This window comes from Gadus chalcogrammus, chromosome 23 (genome assembly GCF_026213295.1).
Source record: "Gadus chalcogrammus isolate NIFS_2021 chromosome 23, NIFS_Gcha_1.0, whole genome shotgun sequence".
Classification (NCBI taxonomy): domain Eukaryota; kingdom Metazoa; phylum Chordata; class Actinopteri; order Gadiformes; family Gadidae; genus Gadus; species Gadus chalcogrammus.
Genome location: NC_079434.1, coordinates 1,730,325 through 1,754,397, shown reverse-complemented (window position 1 = coordinate 1,754,397; position 24,073 = coordinate 1,730,325). Strand labels below are relative to the sequence as shown.

The window sequence follows — 24,073 nt, the reverse complement described above, 5'->3', positions numbered from 1 at the left end:
TCTACCACTGCGGTGGTCTACCACTGGGGTGGTCTACCACTGCTGTGGTCTACCATTACGGTCTACCATTGAAGTCTACCACTGTGGTGGTCTACCACTGCGGTGGTCTACCATTGTGGAGGTCTACCACTGCGGTGGTCTAGCATTGAGGTCTACCTTTGAGGTGGTCTACCATGGTTTCTACCATTGCGGTCTACCACTTCGGTGGTCTACCATTGCGGTCTACCACTGTGGCCCACGACGGGTCCTCTAGCCAGGCCTCTGATCCTGGTCTAGGGGTGGTGGACTCACATGGTTCTTGGGGGTCTTTAGCAGTACCCGCAGCAGACCGTTGACTCCCAGGAGCACGGCCCGGTCCAGCTCCTCCTGCGTCTTCAGAGGCAGCAGCATCTGATTGGACCAAACATATCACATGACTGAAGTAGCGCTCCGTACCCACGAGGCACTGTGTCCCCATGTTGGACCACAGGTCCCCATGTTGGACCACCGGTTCCCATGTTGGACCACAGGTCCACATGTTGGACCATGTTGTCCCCATGTTTGACCATGTTGGACCACAGGTCCCCATTTAAGACCACAGGTCCCCATGTTGGAACATGTAGTCCCCATGTTGGACCACAGGTCCACATGTTGGACCATGTTGTCCCCATGTTTGACCATGTTGGACCACAGGTCCCCATGTTGGAACATGTTGTCCCCATGTTGGACTACAGGTCCCCATGTTGGAACATGTTGACCCATGTTGGACCACAGGTCCCCATGTTGGAACATGTTGACCCATGTTGGACCACAGGTCCCCATGTTGGAACATGTTGACCCATGTTGGACCACAGGTCCCCATGTTGGAACATGTTGTCCCCATGTTGGACCACAGGTCCCCATGTTGGAGCATGTTGCCCTATGTTGGACCACAGGGCAGTATGCTAAAATCGTTGGGATGAGATTTAGGTACTAGGGGTCATGTACTTAGAAATACCTGTATAATATATACATATATAAATATATAGATATAGATATATATATATAGTAATTTAACAACCAAATTTAATTAAATATCGGAGAGTATGTTTTCCTTCCTAAAGGAAATGATGAATGTTCCTGATTCTGGTGTCTGCACGTTCTCTCCTGTTGGTTTGTTTGGATTTAGACTTCCATTGAGGAGGCGTAAGATAGGACCACACTTTGGCTTAGCAATTTCTGCTGAGACTTTTCTGCGTCAGGGAGACTGACCTCTCTGTCCAGGTAGAACATGTCCATCCTCTGGTCGAAGGCCTCCGTCACCTTCTGTACCAGCTCCTTAATGTGCAGGGGCCTTTGGAACGGGATGATGCTGAGGAACACCAGGGACCCGCAGGGTTAAAGGTCGAACAAACTCACGAAGCGTGTGAAACAGGAGGCTAACGAGGACAACCCCAAAGGTCAGGGTTCAATCCATTGTTACCACTTCAATGACCAGAACTTCTTAACACACCACTTCCCAGCAGACCTCCAGGAGTGACTACAGGCCCTTTAAAGGAGACTGGAGTCAGGGAATCAAGCACCCACATGGTGAATGTTCATTATTCAAGTCAGCGAAGAGAAAGTAGATCAATGTGTACAGACAGAGAGAGAGACAGAGAAACAGAGAGTGAGAGGCAGAGAGACAGAGACAGACAGAGCGCGCGTGAGAGAGAGCGAGAGAGCGAGAGAAGGAGAGAGAGACAGAGATAGAGATCGATGCATTCTTATGCTTAATGTCCGTCTGATGCAAAGATTATCAGCAAATTTTGCAGACAAAAAATCTACTGAATGTATACTATATGTATGTGCAGGTGTGTGTGCCTGTGTTTGCATGTTTGTTTTTCTAAGTTAGAGTAGTGTGTATGTGACCCATGTTTTCCTGCATGTTTGTGTCCCTACGTTTGGAAAAGTGCCTGCATACGTGCGTGTGCACAAAAAGTGTTTATGTAGAATTGAATTGCACAATGAGTGTGTGTGTGTGTGCGCGCGCGCATGCGTGCGTGCGTGTGTGTGTGTGTGTGTGTGTGTTCTGAATCAGCACATGTATGGACCACAGTTTGGACAGCGATGGGCCCCTCGGGGAAACAGAGAGGAAACTTCCTGAGAGGAAAGAGAGAGCGAGAGACCAAGGGGGAGAGAGACGGAGAGAATCTGGAACAGCAGCATCATCAGCAGGAAGTCGTCTCTCCCCCAGAATGACAGAGAGGAGGGGGGAGACAAGCATGGAGAGAGTGGGAGAGGGAGAGAGAAACAAGTATTGAGAGAGTGGGAGAGACAAGAATGGAGAGAGTGGTAGAGGGAGGGAGAGACATGCATGGAGAGACAAGCATGAAGAGAGTGGGAAAAACAAGCATGGAGAGAGTATAAGAGGGGGGAGAGACAACAGAAGGGAGATAGTGAGGTAAAGGGGTGGAAAGTACAGAGCTTGATCTCTCGCCAGCCTTAGTCTTGTCTCTCTGCTCATCTGAATCCAGCCTCCTCATCTCCCCCTGTCTCTCTCTCTACCCTCAATGTAGAATGATTAATCAATCAATCTCTCTCTCTCTCTCTCTCTCTCTCTCTCTCTCTCTCTCTCTCTCTCTCTCTCTCTCTCTCTCTCTCTCTCTCTCTCTCTCTCTAATTGACTCTCTCTCTCTCTCCCGCGCCACCTTCTCTTGGTATGTGTTTCGCTCTCTCCCAACTCTCTCTCTGGCTGAGATTTTTTGTGTGTGCTCCCCTCCGTTATCTCCTCCCAGCATCCTGATAAAGACTGTTTTCATCCCTTCATTTCCTCATCAGAGGCCAGGCGCCTGCTATCTTAATGACTGCTCATTGGTGTTTCATGTGATGGGATGCATTCTGGGAAGGGAGGGGGAGTGGGGGCGTGAGATGAGATAAAACCCAGTGCCGCTCCATCTAGTGTTTACCCCTTGATGAGGGGCCCGGATGGGGAGAGGGCCGCTCCAAACGTTTAGATTTAGGCTTTCTACTTTCTCAGTGCTGCACATGCACTCACTCACACACAAACACACAGGGCAAGAGGCAGGATCCTGTTTCCTGCCTCCAACCTTTACTACCTGCCAATGAAAAGAAGAGAGCTCGTCCAATCAAACTTCAGCGTGGACGGAATGCAGCTGACAGACCGCTCGTCCCGCCTGGGAGACGTGTGTCACCGAAATGTTGGACAAAAGGGCTTTCTGTCTTCAGCCAGTCTTAGGTCTGTCGTCAGTCAGTCTTAGGTCTGTCTTCAGCCAGTCTTAGGTCTGTCTTCAGCCAGTCTTAGGTCTGTCGTCAGTCAGTCTTAGGTCTGTCTTCAGCCAGTCTTAGGTCTCTCTTCAGCCAGTCTTAGGTCTGTCTTCAGTCATTCTAAGGTCTGCCTTAGGTCTGCCTTCAGTCAGTCTTAGGTCTCTCTTCAGCCAGTCTTAGGTCTGTCTTCAGTCAGTCTTAGGTCTCTCTTCAGTCAGTCTTGGGTCTGTCTTCAGTCATTCTAAGGTCTGCCTTAGGTCTGTCTTCAGTCAGTCTTAGGTCTCTCTTCAGCCAGTCTTAGGTCTGTCTTCAGTCATTCTAAGGTCTGCCTTAGGTCTGCCTTCAGTCAGTCTTAGGTCTCTCTTCAGCCAGTCTTAGGTCTGTCTTCAGTCAGTCTTAGGTCTCTCTTCAGTCAGTCTTGGGTATGTCTTCAGTCATTCTAAGGTCTGCCTTAGGTCTGTCTTCAGTCAGTCTTAGGTCTCTCTTCAGCCAGTCTTAGGTCTGTCTTCTGTCAGTCTTTGGTCTGTTTTAGATCAGTCTTCAGCCAGTCTTAGGTCTGTGTTCAGTCATTCTTAGGTCTGCCTTCAGTCAGTCTTAGGTCAGTCTTCAGCCAGTCTTAGGTCTGTCTTCAGTCAGTCTTAGTTCTGTCTTCAGTCAGTCTTTGGTCTGTTTTAGGTCTGTCTTCAGTCAGTCATAGACCTGTCTTTGGTCAGTCTTCTGTCAGTATTTGGTCTGTCTTCATTCAGCATTTGGTCTTTCTTAGGTCTGTCTTCAGTCAGTCTTAGGTGTGTTAGCATTGAACATGTCCCGCGAAACCAAGAAGGAACGGTAAAAGTAAAGGCGGTGTGTGAGGAACAAGTTCATCTCCACTCCTAACATTGGAGAAAGAGAGAGAAGGAGAAGGGGAAGGGAGAGAAAGAGAAAATGTGGAGTGAATTGGACATAAGTGAGTGGGACAAGGTAGGGTTATGCATGGAGATTCAGAAGGAGCTCTTCTTCCCAGAGTGAAGCAAGGTGTGAAGTGAGCTGAATGAATGGAGAGTGAGAGGTGAAAATAACCAAGAAACAGGAACATGACAATGATAATCATAGCCACAGCAGTGGCCAATTAAGCCAGGGAAACAGAGTCTCTCTCTCTCTCCATCTCTCCCTCTCTCCCTCTCTCTCTCTCTCTCTCTCTCTCTCTCTCTCTCTCTCTCTCTCTCTCTCTCTCTCTCTCTCTCTCATCATGCCTTCCTGTGAGCCTCCCCCAGGTGAGCTCAGTGTCACCAACCGAAACTTGATTCAGATAATCATGTGAGAGCTAGGCATGTTCCAGGGCTTTTTGTTCTTCTGATGTTCTCGGAAAGTGACTTTTCATTTTTCACGAGCTCATAGCACATAGTTGCACATAGAAATGGAGACAGATGGCTGAAGTCAGAGAGCGTTGAAGCAGCAGCATCGTGGAAACTGTTGCAGATTTATGGCTGCAGGGATTGTGTTGCAAAGGTCAAGCAAACTTTTCCTCTTTGACAAACGTCTCAAACTGCAGGAGTAGAAACTGCTGTCTTGGATGTTAAAAAAGGGAATTACATTTGCCGTCCTGGAAAGGGAAATGTTATCTGATAGCGTTTAATACGGAGAACAGATCCATGTGTCCTCCTGTCTGTCCGGACGTCCTCACTTCGTCCTATAGCTGAACCAGTGAACCATTATTTCTCTCATTATTTGTTTATAACTGACCACCGGGAAATTCCTCTGCCTCCATGGCACATTGGTCTCCCTCCACTGTCCCCATAAAGCCTTGGAAACCGCAGTAAAGCCCCCGTATATCCGCCCAGAGCAGAGGAGAAAAAACAAGAAGACCATCCAACCTACCGTTTTTCTCTCTCATGCTCCAGCTTCACTCGTAGATCCTGTGGAAAGGGCAGAGACACGGGGCAGGGTTAGGACGCACGCACACACGCACGCACGCACGCACGCACGCACGCACGCACGCACGCACGCACGCACGCACGCACGCACGCACACACTCAAACAGGCACCCACACGCACGCCCGCACGCACCAGCAGGACGTCGTTGGTCCATTGTTTCATCATGAGGCTGAGACGTAGAATACTTAGACATAATGAAATGATGAATAATGAATGATAAACACTTAACAGTAAGGACAAGATGACAAATGTTAACTAACTTCAGTTAATGCAGTAGCATGAACTAACAATGAACTACCTGTTAACTTATGTATCTTGTACTAATGGTGTTTGTGTTTACTTTTTGTGTCGGTAACCCTAAAACTATTTAATATTTATTAATACCTTAGTTAACATGAACATTTTCTAAAGATGAATACCATTAATCGGTATTTTGGATAACTGCAGTAGCTCAGGAGGTAGAGTGGGTTCCCTGGTAACCAGAAGGTTGCTAGTTCGGTCCCAGGCTCCTCCTAGGTGAGTGTTGAGGTGTCCCTGAGCAAGACACCTAACCCTGACTTCTCCTGACGAGCTGTCTGTCGCCCTGTGTGACTGACTCCGAAAGCTTTGGATAAAAGCATCAGCAAAATCCCCTAAATGTCAAATGTAATGTATATATTTATTAATCAGACCACTGTTAGTTAATGCTGTTACTGCATTAACTGATGTCAATGAATGGTAGATTATGGCACCCTTATTGTTACCACTGAATGTCCCGTTCCTCATTCCCCAGCCTGTTGAAGCCTCTCTCTCCCTCCTTCGCTCTCGTCTCCTGCTTTTCTTTATTTGAGGTGAATTCTGGCCAGTTAACATTCCTGCTAAGACATGGAACCGTGTTACCGTGCAAAGGGACAGCGCTCGATTGGCTGAGGAGACTAAATTATGACTCGCTCAGGGACATCTAGAATCTGTCCCAATGAATAGAGAACAGTGGAACACGGTTCAAACACAACCGATAACCCCCAATATGGACCCCGGATCAGGGTATGGATGCATGAAACTCCATTAGGTCAATACAATATGAGTCTCTCTCTCTCTCCTGTGTCAGTTACACAAAGCCTCTGGTCTGCATTGATAAAAAGCCTCTGATAAAGGTGCTGGCATGTTGCTACAAGTGTTACAAGACTTTCCGATCCTCTGGGAGATTAGAAAACAAATTAAAATCAATGACAACGTCGCGCTACTGCACATGCAAACCATGGGGCTAGACCAGAGCCACAGTACATATCAAATATACACGATAGTGTGTATAAAAGCCTGTGTACATCATTATGATGCTATAATAGAATACACCATGGTGTCTATCAAAGTCTACATCTGAGAGATGCCTCAGATGATCTCTCAACCAACCAGAGTCTTTACTAACACTGCTGGCCATACTTCTGCAACTTGCATAGACCATATTTACATAAATATTCCTCCATGCTGCACTAACCAGTTTCTCTATTGGTGGCTTTTAGTGACCATACTATTATAACAATTATCAGAAAAACTAAAAATCCTAAATGTAAGGTCAATAAAGTACATAATAGCCCTGAACCTACATAATAGTCCTGACATTTTTTGGGCAAATATTGGTGATATTTACTGGACTGATGTGTATGCTGCTGAGGAGCCTGAGGGCTCCTTAAATATCTTCATGGAAAGCTTCATGAAGATTGTTGATAAGCATGCCCCTATGAGGAAGTGGATTGTAAAAACGAGACCAGCTCCATGGCTGAACGAGACTCTAAAGCGCTTCATGAAGGATAGAGATGAAGCCAAATTAACATTAGTAAAGTCTGGATTAGTGGAAGACAGATTCATGTACTGTCAACTAAGAAACCAGGTTACAAAACTGAATAGATCTATGAAAAAATAATATTACATGCAAAGAATAAATGATGTAAAGAAAGATGGTAAAGAACTCTCGAAAACCCTTAATGAAATAATGGGGATAAGGACAACCTGGTAAGCTTCCTTTGTGGAATCAGAACATACGTTTCTGACCAAAACATCTGATATAGCAAATTATTTTTATAATCCTGCATAAATAAGGTCTATGCACTAAGGCAGAATATGGACAATACTGATACTGATTGTATAAAGCTCATATCAAATAATGTGATGTTAGACAAGAGTTGTACTTTTCAGTTTAATAGTGTGGATGAGCGGGAAGTAAGGAATTTGTTGAAGTTCCTGCCTGAACACAGCTCATGTTGGACAGTTAAGTACTTGACATGGCAGCTGAATATGTTTATGGTCCGATATGTCATATATTAATTGTATGCTTAATGAAAGGGGTTTATCCCACTATCTGGAAAGAGGATAAAATTATTCCCTTACCTAAAGATGGCAAACTAGCACTCACTGGGAAGAACAGTAGACCTATCACTATTCTCCCAGTTCTCAGTAAACTGATGGACAGAATAGTCTACTCACAAATACAGGAATACTTTGATTGTAGCGGTTTGAGCAAAGCTTTTCAACATGCTTACAGACATAACCATTCAACTTTTTCCGCCATACAGTAATGACAGATGACTGGCTCAATGAAATACATGGTTGACTCTGCCGTCGGTATGTCAATGTGTGTATCAACCGATGTAAGTCGCTTTGGATAAAAGCGTCTTCTAAATGCCCTAATTGTAATTGTAATACAGTTTATCATATTTTCATGTCTGCCCATGCCTTGTGTATGGAACTGTTTGGAACGGGGAACTGTTTGTAGAGCAGGGCTCTGCTCTATATACATATATTACCTGTTAATACAGGCTCTGCTCTATATACATGTATTACTTGTTTGTACAGCATGTTCTGCTCCATATTCATGTATTACCTGTTAATACAGGCTCTGCTCTATATACATGTATTACCTGTTTATACAGGTTCTGCTCTATGTATTACCTGTTTGTACAGCAGGGTCTGCTCTACATACGTGTATTACCTGTTTGTAGAGCAGGGCTCTGGTCTTGGGCTTGTTGCTGTTGTGCTGGGCATAGCAGCGACCCAGAGCTGCCAGGTCCTGCATGATGGAGTTAAGAGCCTCTTCGTCATCTGAGGAACACACACACACACACACACACACACACACACACACACACACACACACACACACACACACACACACACACACACACACACACACACACACACACACACACACACACACACACACACAGTTATAATCAGGATTATTACTTAATCCCCTAGCAATAGTTGCCCTCACTATTGAAAAATACCTTTGTGATCCATATTTTAAGTTTTTTGTTGATTTAACAACATTGCAGGATTTCTTTCAAATCTACAGTGTAAACTGTGTATAATGCGTGGCATATTGTTAGACAATAATTGACAGGCAACAGAAGATAATACAAGATCTTTAAGAGACAGCGAGAGAGTGGCTGAGAGAGAGGCAGAGAGAGAGAGGCAGAGAGAGAGAGAGAGAGAGGCAGAGAGAGAGAGAGAGAGAGAGGCAGAGAGAGAGAGAGAGAGAGAGAGGCAGAGAGAGAGAGAGAGAGAGAGAGGCAGAGAGAGAGAGAGAGAGAGAGAGAGAGAGAGAGCAAGAAAAAGAGTCAGTCATGCATTCCAGCTTTTCAGCGGTATTTTGAGATGAGGCAACACCTGCTTCGACTACATCCTGCTATGATGTCATGTTGTGCTGACAGATGCCCTATCCTCCATCCAGCAGGGACATCGCCATGATACCACCAAATATGCGGAGATAACAAGAGGTATACAGAGTCACTTGACTCTTCAGGTGCGTTCAAAGCTTTTAAACAGGAGACAGGTGTTCCACTGTTTGTTTCTCCCTTTTCCTGGGAGACAGAAAGCCCACTGCTACTCGGGCATTAGGCTAATCAGGAGTAGGGGACAACGGAGTGTGTGTGTTGGGGTGATATATGTGTGTGGGTGTGTGTGTGTGTGTGTGTGTGTGTGTGTGTGTGTGTGTGTGTGTGTGTGTGTGTGTGTGTGTGTGTGTGTGTGTGTGTGTGTGTGTGTGTGTGTGTGTGTGTGTGTGTGTCTATGTGTATGTGTATGTGTATGTGTATGTGTATGTGTACGTGTACGTGTACGTGTGTGTGTGTGTGTGTGTGTGTTTGTGTATGTGTATAGGAGTTGTGTTTTTTTTAATGTATGTATATAGTCGTTTGTGTGTGTGTGTGTAGGTGTGTATGTGTGTGTGTGTGTGTGTGTGTGTGTGTGTGTAGGTGTGTAGGGGTTGTTTGTGTAGGTGTATAGGGGTAATGTGTGTGTGTGTGTGTGTGTGTGTGTATGTGTGTGTGTGTGTGTAGGTGTGTAGGGGTTGTTTGTGTAGGTGTATAGGGGTTATGTGTGTGTGTTTGTGTGTGTGCGTGTGTGAATATATAGGGGTTGTGTGTGTGTGTGTGTGTGTGTGTGTGTGTGTGTGTGTGTGTGTGTGTGTGTGTGTGTGTGTGTGTGTGTGTGTGTGTGTGTGTGTGTGTGTGTGTGTGTGTGTGTGTACAGGGGTTGTCTGTGTGTGTGTGTGTGTGTGTGTGTGTGTGTGTGTGTGTGTGTGTGTGTGTGTGTGTGTGTGTGTGTGTGTGTGTGTGTGTGTGTGTGTGTGTGTGTGTCCCACCACGCAATCATTAGACACTTCAAAGGGAATGGGCGAAAAATATTTTACTTTATATCAACACAGCGACTCTGAGAAAATAGTTGTTGGGATTAAATTTGCTTTCCCTTGATCATAAGGGGACAGCTTTACTTTTATCCTAACTAAAGAGAGATTTGCACGTTTAGAGGAAACTCAGCCCAGCTGGTCTTCACGCTGGCCTCTCTGTGCTGGACCGCAGTCATCGCTGTGTTGGAAATAAATAACCTGGTCTCCTTGGTCCAATAGGTTAGCCTTTTAAATTATGACAGCTTTAAAGATTCATGGACTGCCGAGGTCAAGGTGAAGCCAGAGCAGGAAGCACATGCTGCACCCTCTCTCACCCCTTCACCATCTCTCTCTCCCTTCCTCCATTCCTTCCTCCTCCCTCTCTCCATCTCTATTCATCCTTCTTTCTCTCTGCCCGATCATTCACTCGATCTCCCTCTCTCTGTCGTCCCCCTTTCTCTCCCTCCCCTTCTATTGTTCAAACTCTCTCTATCCCACATGTACACTCTATTGTGCACTTGCCTGGGTCTAAACACACACCCTCTCTGTCTCTCTGTAATGTGTACACACACATGTACACAGATATACACACACACACGTATACAACGCCATGTACACACACGTGTACACACACACATGCACTCTTCCTTGTCCCTGGTTGATAAGAGCAGCAATCATGCAGATGAGCCTGTCAGGCATTACCATATGTAGCGCCTCTAATAGGTCCAATTATCTGACTGCAGTGATTACAATATGGAGGAGAGGCCGTTGACCCCGCACTCCGTAGAGACACACACACACACAGCGTTTGTGTCTGAGGCGGACAAACCGCAATAGGACTCACTCTCCTTATGCTTTAGGATTGTCTGTTTGTGAGCACATGTGCTCTGTTGACAGCTCCTTAATGAGAACCTGAGACCAGGATGAGCCTACTGACCCCTCCTGACCCCTCTGACCCCTGCTTACCCCCCAGCCAGACGTTCCTGAACACTCACTGAACGTGGCTTTGGATTAACGCGTTTGCTAAAGGGCTCTTTAGTAAATTATGCCTTTTGCAATATAACTAATATTTAAAACAGCATATATAGAAGAGCGTATATAGAAGAATATATACAGTAGAGCGTAAATAGAAGAGTGTTTATAGAAGGGTGTAGATGGAAGAATATATAGAAGAGCATACATAGAAGAGCATACATAGAGCGTATATAGAAGAGCCTGTCTAGTGGCGGTAGATGGCTGCACCCGGTAATAGGAGAGAAAGGTAAACAGATTAGCAGCAGTCTGTATCACTGTCAGATAATGGCGATGCAAAGCCAACAGGTCTGAGTAGCACTGCTGGCTGCTGGTTCCCCGCCTCCCTCGAGCAACAGCTGCTGCATGATGTGTGGATGTGTGCGACTCTACCGCAATAGCTCTGAACAGAAGGGTATTACAACACTCATCTGGTCTCTGTATTCCTCCGATAAGATAAACCGATGAGCCGAAGGGGAATCACTCTGACGTCAGCACAAACACAACACACATCAGAAGTCAAGCCTATCTGCGTTCACATCAGCACAGAAGGGGCGTGGCCTGTGGAGTTAAGGGGCATGACATGTGGGATGATGGGGCGTGGTCTGTTGAGTGAAGGGGCGTGGCCTGTGGAGTGAAGCCTGACAGCTCTGAGCCTCAGCAGGCTGGACGGAGGTGAGGAGCAGTTAGGAGCTGTGAGGATGAGGAGCAGTGAGGAGCATTGAGGATGAGGAGCAGTGAGGAGCAGTGAAGAGCAGTGAGGAGCAGTGAGGAGCAGTGAGGAGCAGTGAGGAGCTTTGAGTAGCGGTAAGGAGCAGTGAGGAGCAGTGAGGAGCAGTGAGGAGCAGTGAGGAGCGTTGAGTAGCGGTAAGGAGCAGTGAGGAGCAGTGAGGAGCAGTGAGGAGCGTTGAGTAGCGGTAAGGAGCAGTGAGGAGCAGTGAGGAGCAGTGAGGAGCGTTGAGTAGCGGTAAGGAGCAGTGAGGAGCAGTGAGGAGCAGTGAGGAGCAGTGGAACCCCCCCTGGCAGGACCTCCCGCTGGGTACGAGGCCTCAGAGCCTAGGTGTCCCTGGGTACTGGCAAGAAAACACATAACATCCTACTACTGTCTCCAACTAATGTGGTTTGGACCATAAGTACCTGCTTTATGGGTCTATTCTTAACCGTCATATGCATCCATACAGTCCATATAGACCTAGGCTGTCTCACACACACACACACACAAAGTCCAAATTGCACACGCACAGACAGCCTCCAGACAGCTACCTACACACTGGCCAAGGCCCAACACACCTGTGGGACACACCTTGTGCATTCAAGGTAAGGCAGGCTTCAGGCCGGCAGGATAGGTCTTTTTTTAATCATCGTTTTTATATTTTTGGAAACTTTTTGTTTTGCCCAAATGTTCAAAGTTTCCAAAACCTACTATGTATCTTTCCTGGGGAGGGGCCAGAGGGCAGATTGGGAGGGGCCAGAGGGCAGATTGGGAGGGGCCAGAGGGCAGATGGGGAGGGGCCAGAGGGCAGACGGGAGACAGGAGGACCAGGTGAGGACCAGAGGGGAGACAGGAGGACCAGGTGAGGACCAGAGGGGAGACATGAGGACCAGGTGAGGACTAGAGGGGAGACAGGAGGACCAGGTGAGGACCAGAGGGGAGACAGGAGGACCAGGTGAGGACCAGAGGGGAGACAGGAGGAACAGGTGAGGGCCGGAGGGCTGTCCAGCGTCTGGATAAGTTGAGATTTCCAGCCGGTCTGACCTTACCTTTGTGTCGTGTTCATAAAAGTATGTTTAATAAGGGTTATTTCCGCCAAGATCTCGTTCTGGCTCACCTAGGGAGCCCGAATGTGTGTCTTATGTGTGTGTCCTATGTGCGTGGGTCTTATTTGCATTTTTGTCCCATTTGTGTTTGTCCTACGCGTGTGAGTCTTATGTGAATGTGTGTCCTATTTGTGTTTCTCCTATGTGTGTGTGTCGTATGTGAATGCGTTTCCTATGTTTCTGTGTCCTACGTGTGTGTGTTTTATGTGCATGTGTGTCCTATCATGTGTGTGTGTCCTATGTGCTTGCAGCCCCCAGACAGGACAGGGTTACTCTACACTGAGGTCACCTCTCTGTAACACTGCCTTTGTCTCCGCCTTTTCTCAGTCCTTCTGTGAATGTCTAAACAAAAACACAAAGCCTCCGTCACCAATGCGTTGTTCCGCGTTGCATCTGATTGGCCGGGCCAATCAGAGAAGGCCGTTTCACTGAGGCCAGGAGACACACATGAGAGTGAACTAGAAGCAAAAGGAGAAGTGTTGGGGGTGACGGAGGGCGGTCGTGTTTTGCCCTAAAAGGCAGAAGTACAACACTAGTGCTAGTTCCAGAACCAAGCTCAACCTCTAAACTGGGCGGGGCTACAGGGCGGCCAATGTTTCCAGGGGAATGAGGAAGGCAATGCTTGTCACGCTCCAAGCTTGTGAGCAAAAGCCACAAGAGCTCACACTGTGGTTGATATAATCACCACCAGCTAGCTGAGGTTTATAAAGGCTCGGGCTGGGCGTTGCTAAAGTGTTCTGAGTGAAGAGTGCTGACGTCATGCTGTGTGTAAAGTTGCTGGTTTGCAAGCAGGTAGTGCCAGCTCAGGTTGAACAATGTCGATTTCAGGGTTAGAGTGTGTGTGTGTTTGTTTGACTGCTTTAGCTGGTGCCTTGCCTTGCTAGCAACAGAACCCGGGCCCTCACACCTAGCAACAGAACCCGGGCCCTCACACCTAGCAACAGAACCCGGGCCCTCACACCTAGCAACAGAACCGGGCCCTCACAACTAGCCACATAACCTGGGCCCTCATATCTAGTCCTCCTGAGGCTGAGTCTCTCCAGACCTTTCAGGGGGTCAGCCTAGGTCCTGAGGCGGCCCCAGGTCTATCCCAGTGTTGTTTTTGGCAGGCATTTTAGATTTAGTTTTAGTCTTAGTCTTTTTGACGAAATGCTTCTTAGTTTTAGTCCCATTTTAGTCATTTCTATCTTTGAAAGTTTTAGTCTAGTTTTAGTCTGACGAAAACTCAAAAGGTTTTAGTCTAGTTTTAGTCCGACGAAAACTTGTCCACCAGCCTCTCTCTGTAGTGTATGAGTGTGTGTGTGTGCCGTGTGCGTGCAGGCGCAGCTGCGCGCGAGCACACGAGCCAGTGTTGCGGGGGGGGGGGGGGGGGGGGTGGAAGGGTCTCACGTGACGCGTTTTATCCAATCAGGTTGCTTGGATGCTCCCATTGAAACCCATTCTATTCTACGTGAACCACCTACATGTAAGCCGCTAGAAGCAGTTAAAATCGGAGCGGACTGGAGCGGAGTGAAATCCCCGCTCCGGCCTTTGAATTTAAAACCGCTCTGCGCTCCAACCCGCTCCAACGTATTTCTTCCGCTCCGCTCCACCACCCGCTCCACCACCCGCTCCGCTCACATGCTCTCACTAACAATTTAGTCTCGTCTAGTTCTCGTCTGACGAAAATGTCTACATTTTTCGTCACATTTTAGTCTTTATATGGCTTTGGTGACGTTCGTCTTAGTCTCATTTTCGTCATGGAAAAAAGGGGTCTGACGACGTCATTTTCGTTTTCGTCTTGCCTGACGAAAACAACACTGGTCTATCCAGACCCCTTGTTTGATGTGTTTAGGAGGAGGGGTTTCTAACTGCTACGCTTGTGATCTTCAGATACAAAGCCGTCCCATTGAGGAAATAGGTTTGATATGTAATCCCCAAAAGTTAGTTTGGGAATTAAAGATGGTCACCATAAATAAAGGCCCTTGTTTGAATGTGAAAGGAGCTGTGCTGGGCTTACCTTGAAAGCCTTTCCCTGGAAATCCTCAAGTATCTCTAGAGAACCTGCTCCTGATCTCCATGTGAGTGGTACAGCCTTTATGTCATGAGATCGGGTCAATCAAGCTATGTTTACAGTGGAGTTAGAGAGAGGGAGGGAGAGAGAGAGAGAGGGGGGGGGGGGGGGTACCTTGTGTATTCCTGTGCTGCCCAGGTCCAGTCTGGAGGCCTTCATCTGTAACCGGAGTCCAGAGTGAAACAACCAGAAACCACATGAGGGAGCAGGATGAATAATAACGTTTTTACTTTCTTTTGGTTTTTCAAATAAATAAATGACAACAATAAAGACATGCAGGATGAAGTACGTACATGCAGACACACACACACACACACACACACACACACACACACACACACACACACACACACACACACACACACACACACACACACACACACACACACACACACACACACACACACACACACACAAACACACACACACACACTATGTGGGTAAACTAGTGTGTGTTTGTGTTAGTGCTCAAGGTTGAAATGGATGAATATGAATAGATAAGCTGCTTCATAATGACCTGAATGATTTTAATTCAGGAATATCAGCGTAGTCTCTTTATTACGCAAGACCCCTACAAGAGACACTAACGTATTAAGAAATAACATAACAACTTGCTACAAACCGCACCATCTGGTGACTCTAGAACTGTTAATGTCTCCATCAACACATTTCCTATCTCTCCCTCCCTCTCTCCCCCTCCCTCCCTCCCTCCCTCCCTCCCTCCCTCCCTCTCTTTGACACACATTTATTTTTCTCACACTTGAAAGCTGTGCCTGCATAGTGTTCCTGCTGGAGGAAGTGTGTATGTTTGTGAGTGTGTGTGTGTGTGTGTGTGTGTGTATGTGTATGTGTATGTGTATGTGTGTGTGTGTGTGTGTGTGTGTGTGTGTGTGTGTGTGTGTGTGTGTGTGTGTGTGTGTGTTTGCATGTGTGTTAGACATGGTATTCCAAAGAGGTAAAACTTTGAAAATATACAGATACACAAATGTGTGTGGTGTGAGTGAGAGTGTGTGTGTGAGAGTGAGATTGTGTGTGAGTGAGAGAGTATGTGTGAGAGAGTGCGTGTGTCCCGTTACTTACCCATGTTTACTGTCATCATCAGGAAGTGGTTCTGTTGGACCGGAGCACAGAGCTCAGCTCCTCCTGGTTAAGTCTTCAGCCTGAGAGACAGAGAGCACAAAACAGAACCATTCATAACTCGCAGTTTATTCCAAAATGGACGCCCAAAACTGGTCACACAGCTATGTCACGCAGAAACCATCCCAGGAATGTCTGTTCCTCTGTGAACTACTAAGGGCACATGTACGACCATGAATGGTTAACCACATACCTAACTTCTAACCTGCCTCTTCGCTGAGCTGCACTCTTAGGCAACATCACCAGCCCTGACTATTGCATAAGCACGTGTGTGTCCTTGAGAAAATAGAACAATAGGTGTGTGTCTCAGCGCACATCACCAGGTAAACACTGTATGCACGAGGAAGTCAGGAAGAGACAGCCTCCTGCGTGCCTGAACCAGAGCAACAGGTGAATAGCGATGTCCACACAGCAGTAAGAAGCCAGTGAGCCGCAATCAGCTGGTCAACCTCGTTGTGAAAGTCTCTTTGCGCCGATGAAAACTAATTACCTTTTCTATTTGGCTGTCAGCTTGTCACTTTGGCTGTCGGCGTTTGAGCCGCCACCGTCCCATGACGGCCTACCTGTAGATCCAGCTCCCCCTGCTCCTTACCGTCCTGTAACGGCGAGCCCTGGACAGAGGGGCTCTTTAAAACCCATAACATCTACTTCCCTAATGAACATGGACAGTTCTGATTCCCCAGCAGTGCGCCTATCCCTGCTCTGCATTCCTGGGTGTTTACTGGCTATTTTGGTAGCTGCTGTATTCCACACCAGCCCTTTATTACACTTGTTTATTGAACATTTATATCATAATGTTACCTCCTTTATGAACGCCCTATTGCACTTCTGCTGGGATGCTAAAGTGCATTTCCCAGGTACTAGGACTAAAACAGTGGAGTCGAAGCTAGCGTTGTCTGGCTAACTCTGCAATAGATCTCTGGATCTAATTCGGACCTCAATCCATTGAATCCATGTTCATTGGATTGGAGGGTTTCCACTGGCAAGAGCAGGGATGAGGACGATAGAGCTCAGGAGGGAGACAGACTGAGCCGAAGACAGAGCCGCTCACCACAGAAGAAGAGGACCAAGACAAGAGCAGCCGACCGCCGAGCAGACGGCCGTGCACAGTGCTTGGCTGAGAGAGTGTACATACGTACACGCCTGCAGACACACCAGTACACACACACACACACACACACCCTCTCCCTTTCTCTCCCATACACACAACCCCTCTCTCCCTCTCACACGCACTCTGAAACCCACACTCAGATCCACAGACCCGGGCCTGTCTGGCAGCCAGCTCACCAGAGATGCCCATCTGTCTAGCCTCTCCTCGGCCGAGCGTGGAGCCAGGTGGCCGACGCTCACTGACGGCCGGCCCAGAGCACCCCACCGTCCCCGGCTTTGAGGAGGCCCCCCAGGGGAAGGGTCTGCTAACGACCACGCTGCTGCTGCTATCTCCTCCCTCTGTGGGGATGTTTCCTCACAGAGGAAGAGAGCGCCGATAAGAGGACCGGCCCAGAGGGGGGGGATGCAATGGGAGAAAGAGACTCAGGGTGATGCTACTTCTGAGCTACATCTGAGCTACACATGCTAACGCTAGCACTTCAAGATTTCACCACCGAACACTGAACTCTGAGTCTGTTTCATGTTTCCATACGGAATCCCTATAAGCCTCATGAAAACCTGCCGCTTGTTGGTCTGCATGGATGATGGACAACAGGAAACTGAGGAGGGAATGTCTGCGGTACGTTGAACAGGAGGGAGAGAGAGGGAGGAAGAGGGACAGAGGGAGAGAAAAGGAGGGAGAGAGGAACGGGAGGGAGAGCGACGGAGGGAGAGAGACGGAGGGAGAGAGGGACGGGAGGGAGAGAGGGACGGGAGGGAGAGAGGGACGGAGGGAGAGAGATGGAGGGAGAGAGGGACGGGAGGGAGAGAGAGGGAGGAAGAGGGACAGAGGGAGAGCGACGGAGGGAGAGAGACGGAGGGAGAGAGACGGAGGGAGAGAGGGACGGGAGGGAGAGCGACGGAGGGAGAGAGACGGAGGGAGAGAGACGGAGGGAGAGACGGACGGGAGGGAGAGCGACGGAGGGAGAGAGAAGGAGGGAGAGAGGGACGGGAGGGAGAGCGACGGAGGGAGAGAGACGGAGGGAGAGAGGGACGGGAGGGAGAGAGAGGGAGGGAGAGAGACGGAGGGAGAGAGGGACGGAGGGAGAGAGACGGAGGGAGAGAGGGACGGGAGGGAGAGAGAGACGGAGGGAGGGAGAGGGAGGGAGAACGACGGAGTGAGAGAGAGGGAGGAAGAGGGACAGAGGGAGAGAAAAGGAGGGAGAGAGGAACGGGAGGGAGAGCGACGGAGGGAGAGAGACGGAGGGAGAGAGGGACGGGAGGGAGAGAGACGGAGGGAGGGAGAGGGACAGAGGGAGAGGGACGGAGGGAGAGGGAAGGAGGGAGAGAGCCAAGGGGTACAAGAGGTGCAAACACACACACAAAACACACACACACACTTCCTGCTTTGTTATTACGTCTTTTACTAAGGAAACTGGTGGTGGAGGAGGGTGGGGGGGGACTTTCAGGGTAATTCTCCTTCTTCTGGGGCCAGGCTGGAGGAGGAGGAGGAGGAGGAGGAGGAGGAGGAGGAGGAGGAGGAGGAGGAGGAGGAGGAGGAGGAGGAGGAAGTGCCCAAGTAAGGATTGTGACCACATGTCTGACATCATCGCTGCAGAGACCAAGAGAGAAAGCCTTCGCTTGGCTGCCCTCACTGGAAGAACATTTCACAACAAGGACTTTCCATCCCCTCCCCATCATCATCATCATCATCATCATCATCATCATCATCATCATCATCATCATCATCAGGGCAGATCCACTACAGCAGCCCACAGAGGCCTTCTGACCAATCAAGGCTCCAAATACAACAGACTGGGAAATGTCCCGGTAGACATCCCCAACGTACTGCAGTGTGAAATACTCAGTGAAGGAACATGAATTACTGCCAATGATTTAGACACTCATACCCACAACAACAAAACAACCACCCAATTGGCCCGTATGATGACACATGACCTCTGACATCACTGGCCAGTGGCCACCAGCTGATGACATATCAACCAGAGAGCCGTCTGGACAGAGGACTCAAGAAGCCCCCTGTGGTTCCCCCGTCGCCCGGCAACCGGGGGGGGGGGGGAGGCAGCCACTGAATGGAGCCAGGACTAAACACTAAGGAATACACACTCCGCTTCCCCCTAGCCTGGAGTCCGGGAACTGGGGGATGCTGGGAAATGAGCAAACTTCTACTAAAGATACGGTGGAGGAGAGGGTTGGTGTGTGTGTGTGTGTGTGTGTGTGTGTGTGTGTGTGTGTGTGTGTGTGTGTGTGTGTGTGTGTGTGTGTGTTTGTGAGAGTCTGATAGATAAGGGTGACAGACACAGAGATGTATATTGAGTCTCAAAGTGTGTGCATGCATGTGTGATTGTGAGTAAGTGTGCGTGAGTATGAGTGAGTGAGTGAGTATGTGTATGTGTATGTGTATGTGTGTGTGTGCGCGCGCAATGGTGAGATCCAGATGCCTCGGACACAAGCTTTCTGAGTTGTGACGTAATTTCCGGTCTCGGAGCACTTATGGCGTTCCCGTTCGTCTTTGTGATTTCGCCATGAAATTGGCTAGTCTTTGTTTATTGTTAGCTACATTAGCAAACCAGCTCGAACACAACTTTACATTATATTGCACACACAGCAAGACCTTGCAATGCAATGCAATCAAGTGTGTAAGAGCATTTAAAATTGAAATTAAAATGACCAACATGGTACAAAGAAATACAACGAAAATAAATCTCTTTGCGGGCGCAGCACTTTTTGTTGCGTCATCACTGAACTCGGTATACTCCGAGGGGGTCCGACCATATTCAGCCTCTCGTCGGGATCTCACGATGTCCTCGGTTGAAAGCACAACATCAAAACACTCTGGGTGACTCCGTCGTTAGAGGTGGTCGCCAGAGACCCAAGGACCAGCAGCATAAATTATCTGCCTGCTTCTCCTCCCCCTCCTCCACCCTCTCCTCCCTCACCTCCTCCTCGACCCCCTCGTGCTCCTCCCTATAGCCAGAGGTACAGAGTCCCTTTTGGGGAGACGCGTGTGGAGCAGCTGGAGGGGTCTGGGGAGGAGGCACTTCCCTCCTCCGTCCCTCCGCCAGGTGTCACAACGCAGGGCGTACAGAGAACCCAAGGGTTCTGAAGGGTTCTGAAGGGGTTTCAGTGGGAGTGAAAGGAAGCGGCTTCACAGCAGAGGGCCGACATGGGGAACTATTGCAGACGTTACTGTGATAATGTGGTTGGGGACGGACACCCTGGGGAGGTGACTACGCTTTATGTTGAGGGGCTTCAAAAGGGTCAGCCCAGGGGCCTGGCCTGGTGGAAAGGGTGACCAGGAAGAGGCTCATTTATTGGGCTGGAAACACAGATATGATGAAATAAGGATGTTGTGCTGCTCTGGTCTGGTGGTTTGTTAGGCTTCAGGCCTGTGTTGTGTTCTGTCTGCGGTCACGGCTCTCCTCACAGAGTCAAAGAGAAGAGACTGGAACAGCCTTTCAGAGAGCTGCTATCTGGAGAGAACGCTCCTCACACCCTGCTAAGGCCGGCGCTGCCTAGGAACGTAAACACCAGCGCCACAACACACCGTGCTGCGTGAGTCACTCCACCTATGACCCCCAGGCCTCATGCTGCCAGTGGGCTGGTTCCTTGGCGAGGGTGGAGGGCCGCTTCTGAGATACAGAAGGAAGGGAGCTCTACACAAAGTGCACACACACAGTTTGAATGGACACACACACACATTTTTTTTAAATAAGGCTGTCGCCGTGGTGATTCTCTCCCAAACATTTCCTCAGAGGTTTATCAGGGGCGAGGAGGGCTGGAGGAACACGATTATTTTGAGTCTAAATCCAGACACCGCAGGATTATTGGTGGAGCTGGTAGACATGCAGCGACATTAAGACAAATTATATCATGACCATGACTACCACGTTTCCATGTGTGGGCGGGGAAGAGAGAGAGAGAGAGAGAGAGAGAGAGAGAGAGAGAGAGAGAGAGAGAGAGAGAGAGAGAGAGAGAGAGAGAGAGAGAGAGAGAGAGAGAGAGAGAGAGAAAGAAAGAAAGAAAGAAAGAAAGAAAGAAAGAAAGAAAGAGAGAGAGAGAGAGAGAGAGAGAGAGAGAGAGAGAGAGAGAGAGATTGCAACACCTTGTTGAAATCTCGCCTGCATGAACGGAGTGAAGTCAGGGCAACGTTAAACATATGGAGAGAAACCCAAGCTGGTCTTAAAGTGAGGAGGGGTTTTGTGTTGAATGGCTTCAGATGTAGCTGTTTTCCTTGGGACTGGTACTCTGTTAAGTGAGACATATTTTCGGCATTTGGGGAAGATATCAACCCAGCAACACACAGCAGAGACGTCTCTCTAACACACAAGGCTGTGTGAGCACTGCAGAGAGACGTGTGTGTGTGTGGTTGTGTGTGTGTGTTTGTGTGTGGGCACAAAGCCTTGCGTGTGTGTGCAGAAAGAAGTCTGTGTGTGTGTGTGTGTGTGTGTGTGTGTGTGTGTGTGTGTGTGTGTGTGTGTGTGTGTGTGTGTGTGTGTGTGTGTGTGTGTGTGTGTGTGTGGAGATGAGTGAGGTGAGGTCTATATCCTGGGAGACCCAACAGTGGTATCACCTCAGACTGGACTGTTCTGCTTTGATGCAGGGGCAGGGCTTAGCGTTTTGACACTTTGACTTCAACCCCTAGTCTCTCCAGCAACCCCATGCCCCCCCAGAGCGTCTCAGAGGAACAGGTTTGTGCTGATGGGTCGTTCTCCTGTGGTGATGATGACCTCCTCCTCGTTAAACGCTCTCCCAAAGGCTCGGAGTGTGTCTCTGGTGTGTTTTGAGAAGATAGAGTTGTTGGGCCTAAAAGGTAGGCTTAGTAAGACCTGCTTTCAAGGCTTGATTTTAAACCCTGCAGGACAATGAGTGAAGACGCTCAACAGATGTTTCAACAAAACAAAAATCACACAGTAATGACGACAAACCAAACCACAAATGCTTTTTCTGAAAAACAACAATGATTGTGAAAGCATCTCCGGTTGTGTTCCTGCTCTGATGCACACTGGGTTCACCTCGTCCTCCTCGGGAGGGATTCCCCCGCTTCAGTAAAGTAACATAATTTCCATGTAAAAACCAATAAAGAAAACAGATATATAAGAAAACTGCTCTATAACATCTAGCATAAGATATTACATTGTAGTAGCCAATAATGCATAACATAAATTCTATTTTATTAAGGGAATTCTGGTCAACTCTTCCTAGTTGATGGTCTAGGATGCGCTTTAAGGCCCATTTGATCAGCCTCAGTGCAGGCAGCCTTCTGCAACTTAGGGAACAGGACATCAACACAGTCTAATACTTTGGTCCCACTAAAAAAATGCTTATATTTGCACTGCCTTAACATAATGCTATTCTAAATATCACAATAATTAAAGATCATGAAATACACACTTACCAGGTTATTCCTCTCTTCATTTTCTTTAACAAACGCGAGTTGAGGGATAGTTTGTTTTTCTACTGAGAAAATCCCGAAATTATCGAAAAGGAGCCGTTGATTTTGTTGAAGACCCGATAAATGCAAGGGGAAAAAATATTCTCGAAACAGTAGCCTACAATATCCGGAAAATACGCTCAGTTATGGAGCGCATAAATTGCAACATAGGCCTACAAATTCTTCAGAACTTGCACTCATAACTCATCAGATGATTTACTCCACTCAGTGTGCACATAATCCACAGGGTCCGGCGTGTTCATCAGTCACTATTAATTGCAGACAACGTGTTTAGAATAAAGTTTTCCTCTCCCGTCAGCGTCCGTCTCGTCTCCCTACAGTCGAGACCTCCGAGGTTTTCCGTGGAGCTTCTGACGTCAGCAGCAACGTGACACTCAGGAAGCGGTGACGCCGTCACTGCGCCCTGCATAGCACTGCGTAAAGGTGGGGTCTGCTGCCCCCTGCTGGGTAAAGCACTGTATAAAGGTGGGCTCTGCTACTCCCAAGTAGTGATGGGAATTTCGATTCACTTAGAAGATTCATAGTCATTTGAGTGAATCACTAAAAAGATCCCAATCTTTTGAGTCCTTTGAATCTGAATCAGTTGAAATTTTGTCGCTGAATGAGCCCAGCAGCCCACTCCCTAGTGCCTAATGCGCACGCTCACAGCAAACCACTGTAATGCAGTTTTGAGGATATCCAGGGGAAATACGCGAACATATTTGAATATTAAAAAGGATGCATTGCAAACATCGGAGATGTCGCCAACGTGACTGCTATCTGAATTAGGAAAAAAACGTATGGATTAATTTTTTTTCTCTTCGAAGCTCGTCAAACACAGAAATATTCTGAGAGTTCACATAGTCAGCAAACAACTTTATTTTTAATAAGCTACTTTCATTTTAGAATACAATCTCTTGTAAAATAATGCCTTTGTAACAAAAGAGTTTAACGATTTACATTAAGTATGAGCCCGACCCATTTAGTATGAGTCCGTTGAGTTGGTCTTTCACTCAACAGGATATGAGTCCGACCCATTCAATATGAGTAATTTGAGTTAGTCTTTCACTCAACCGGATATAATCCGACCCATTTCAACTGAGTCCTTTGAGTTAGTCTTTCACCCAGCCAGATACGAGTCAGACCCATTTCATCTGAATCCTTTGAGTTAGTCTTTCACTCAACCGGATTCGAATCCGACCCATGAATTCGCTCAGTCTATGGATCTGGATCTGTGTACAGCTCTGTCTACAGGAAGTTCTTATTCAACCACGCAGCTGGCAGCTCCGGGTCCGTATGCTTTATCTAAGTTACTATGCGCATGAAAAACGGATGTGTTAATGTTGTTATTGACCTACAGTTTGATGACATTCGTGCATTGTTTTAATAATGTCGTCCGTAGCAGCCAGAACCGAAAGATTCGGGTTAATTGAGACCACGGACTCGTGACTCATGGGTGAATGTAAGGATCCGGATCTTTGAATCCGATTGACTCAGATTCAACCACCACTACTCCCAAGTGCCCCTGACTGCAGCCCGCAGATCGAGGAGGAGCTAAATGTGGGCGGGGTTAAACGTTTAACCCCGCCCACATTTAAGGAAAATTCCGCGCAGCATCATGGACTCAGACGGAAATACGTTCTCCCGCTTTCTGCAGAAAGCGGGAGAACGTATTTCCGTCTGAGTCCATGATACTTTTCTGCCTAGAGGTAAGTTGCCGCTCTCTGTT

The 24,073-nt window shown here is 48.0% G+C and overlaps 1 protein-coding gene across 1 annotated transcript in view; it reads right to left on the bottom strand.

Moving 5' to 3' along the window:
• The window catches only part of map3k22 (mitogen-activated protein kinase kinase kinase 22), a 44,779-nt gene extending 22,065 nt beyond the window's left edge, over positions 1-22,714 (bottom strand). The window contains exons 1-7 of the mRNA XM_056584486.1: positions 22,309-22,714; positions 15,744-15,823; positions 14,778-14,822; positions 8,105-8,214; positions 5,083-5,120; positions 1,231-1,330; positions 292-390 (exon numbers count right to left, since the gene is read on the bottom strand). Of these exons, the coding sequence (XP_056440461.1) occupies positions 292-390; positions 1,231-1,330; positions 5,083-5,120; positions 8,105-8,214; positions 14,778-14,822; positions 15,744-15,762 (411 nt within the window). The 5' untranslated portion in view covers positions 15,763-15,823; positions 22,309-22,714. The remainder of the gene's footprint in view (positions 1-291; positions 391-1,230; positions 1,331-5,082; positions 5,121-8,104; positions 8,215-14,777; positions 14,823-15,743; positions 15,824-22,308) is intronic.
• Between the last annotated feature and the right edge of the window lie 1,359 nt (positions 22,715-24,073).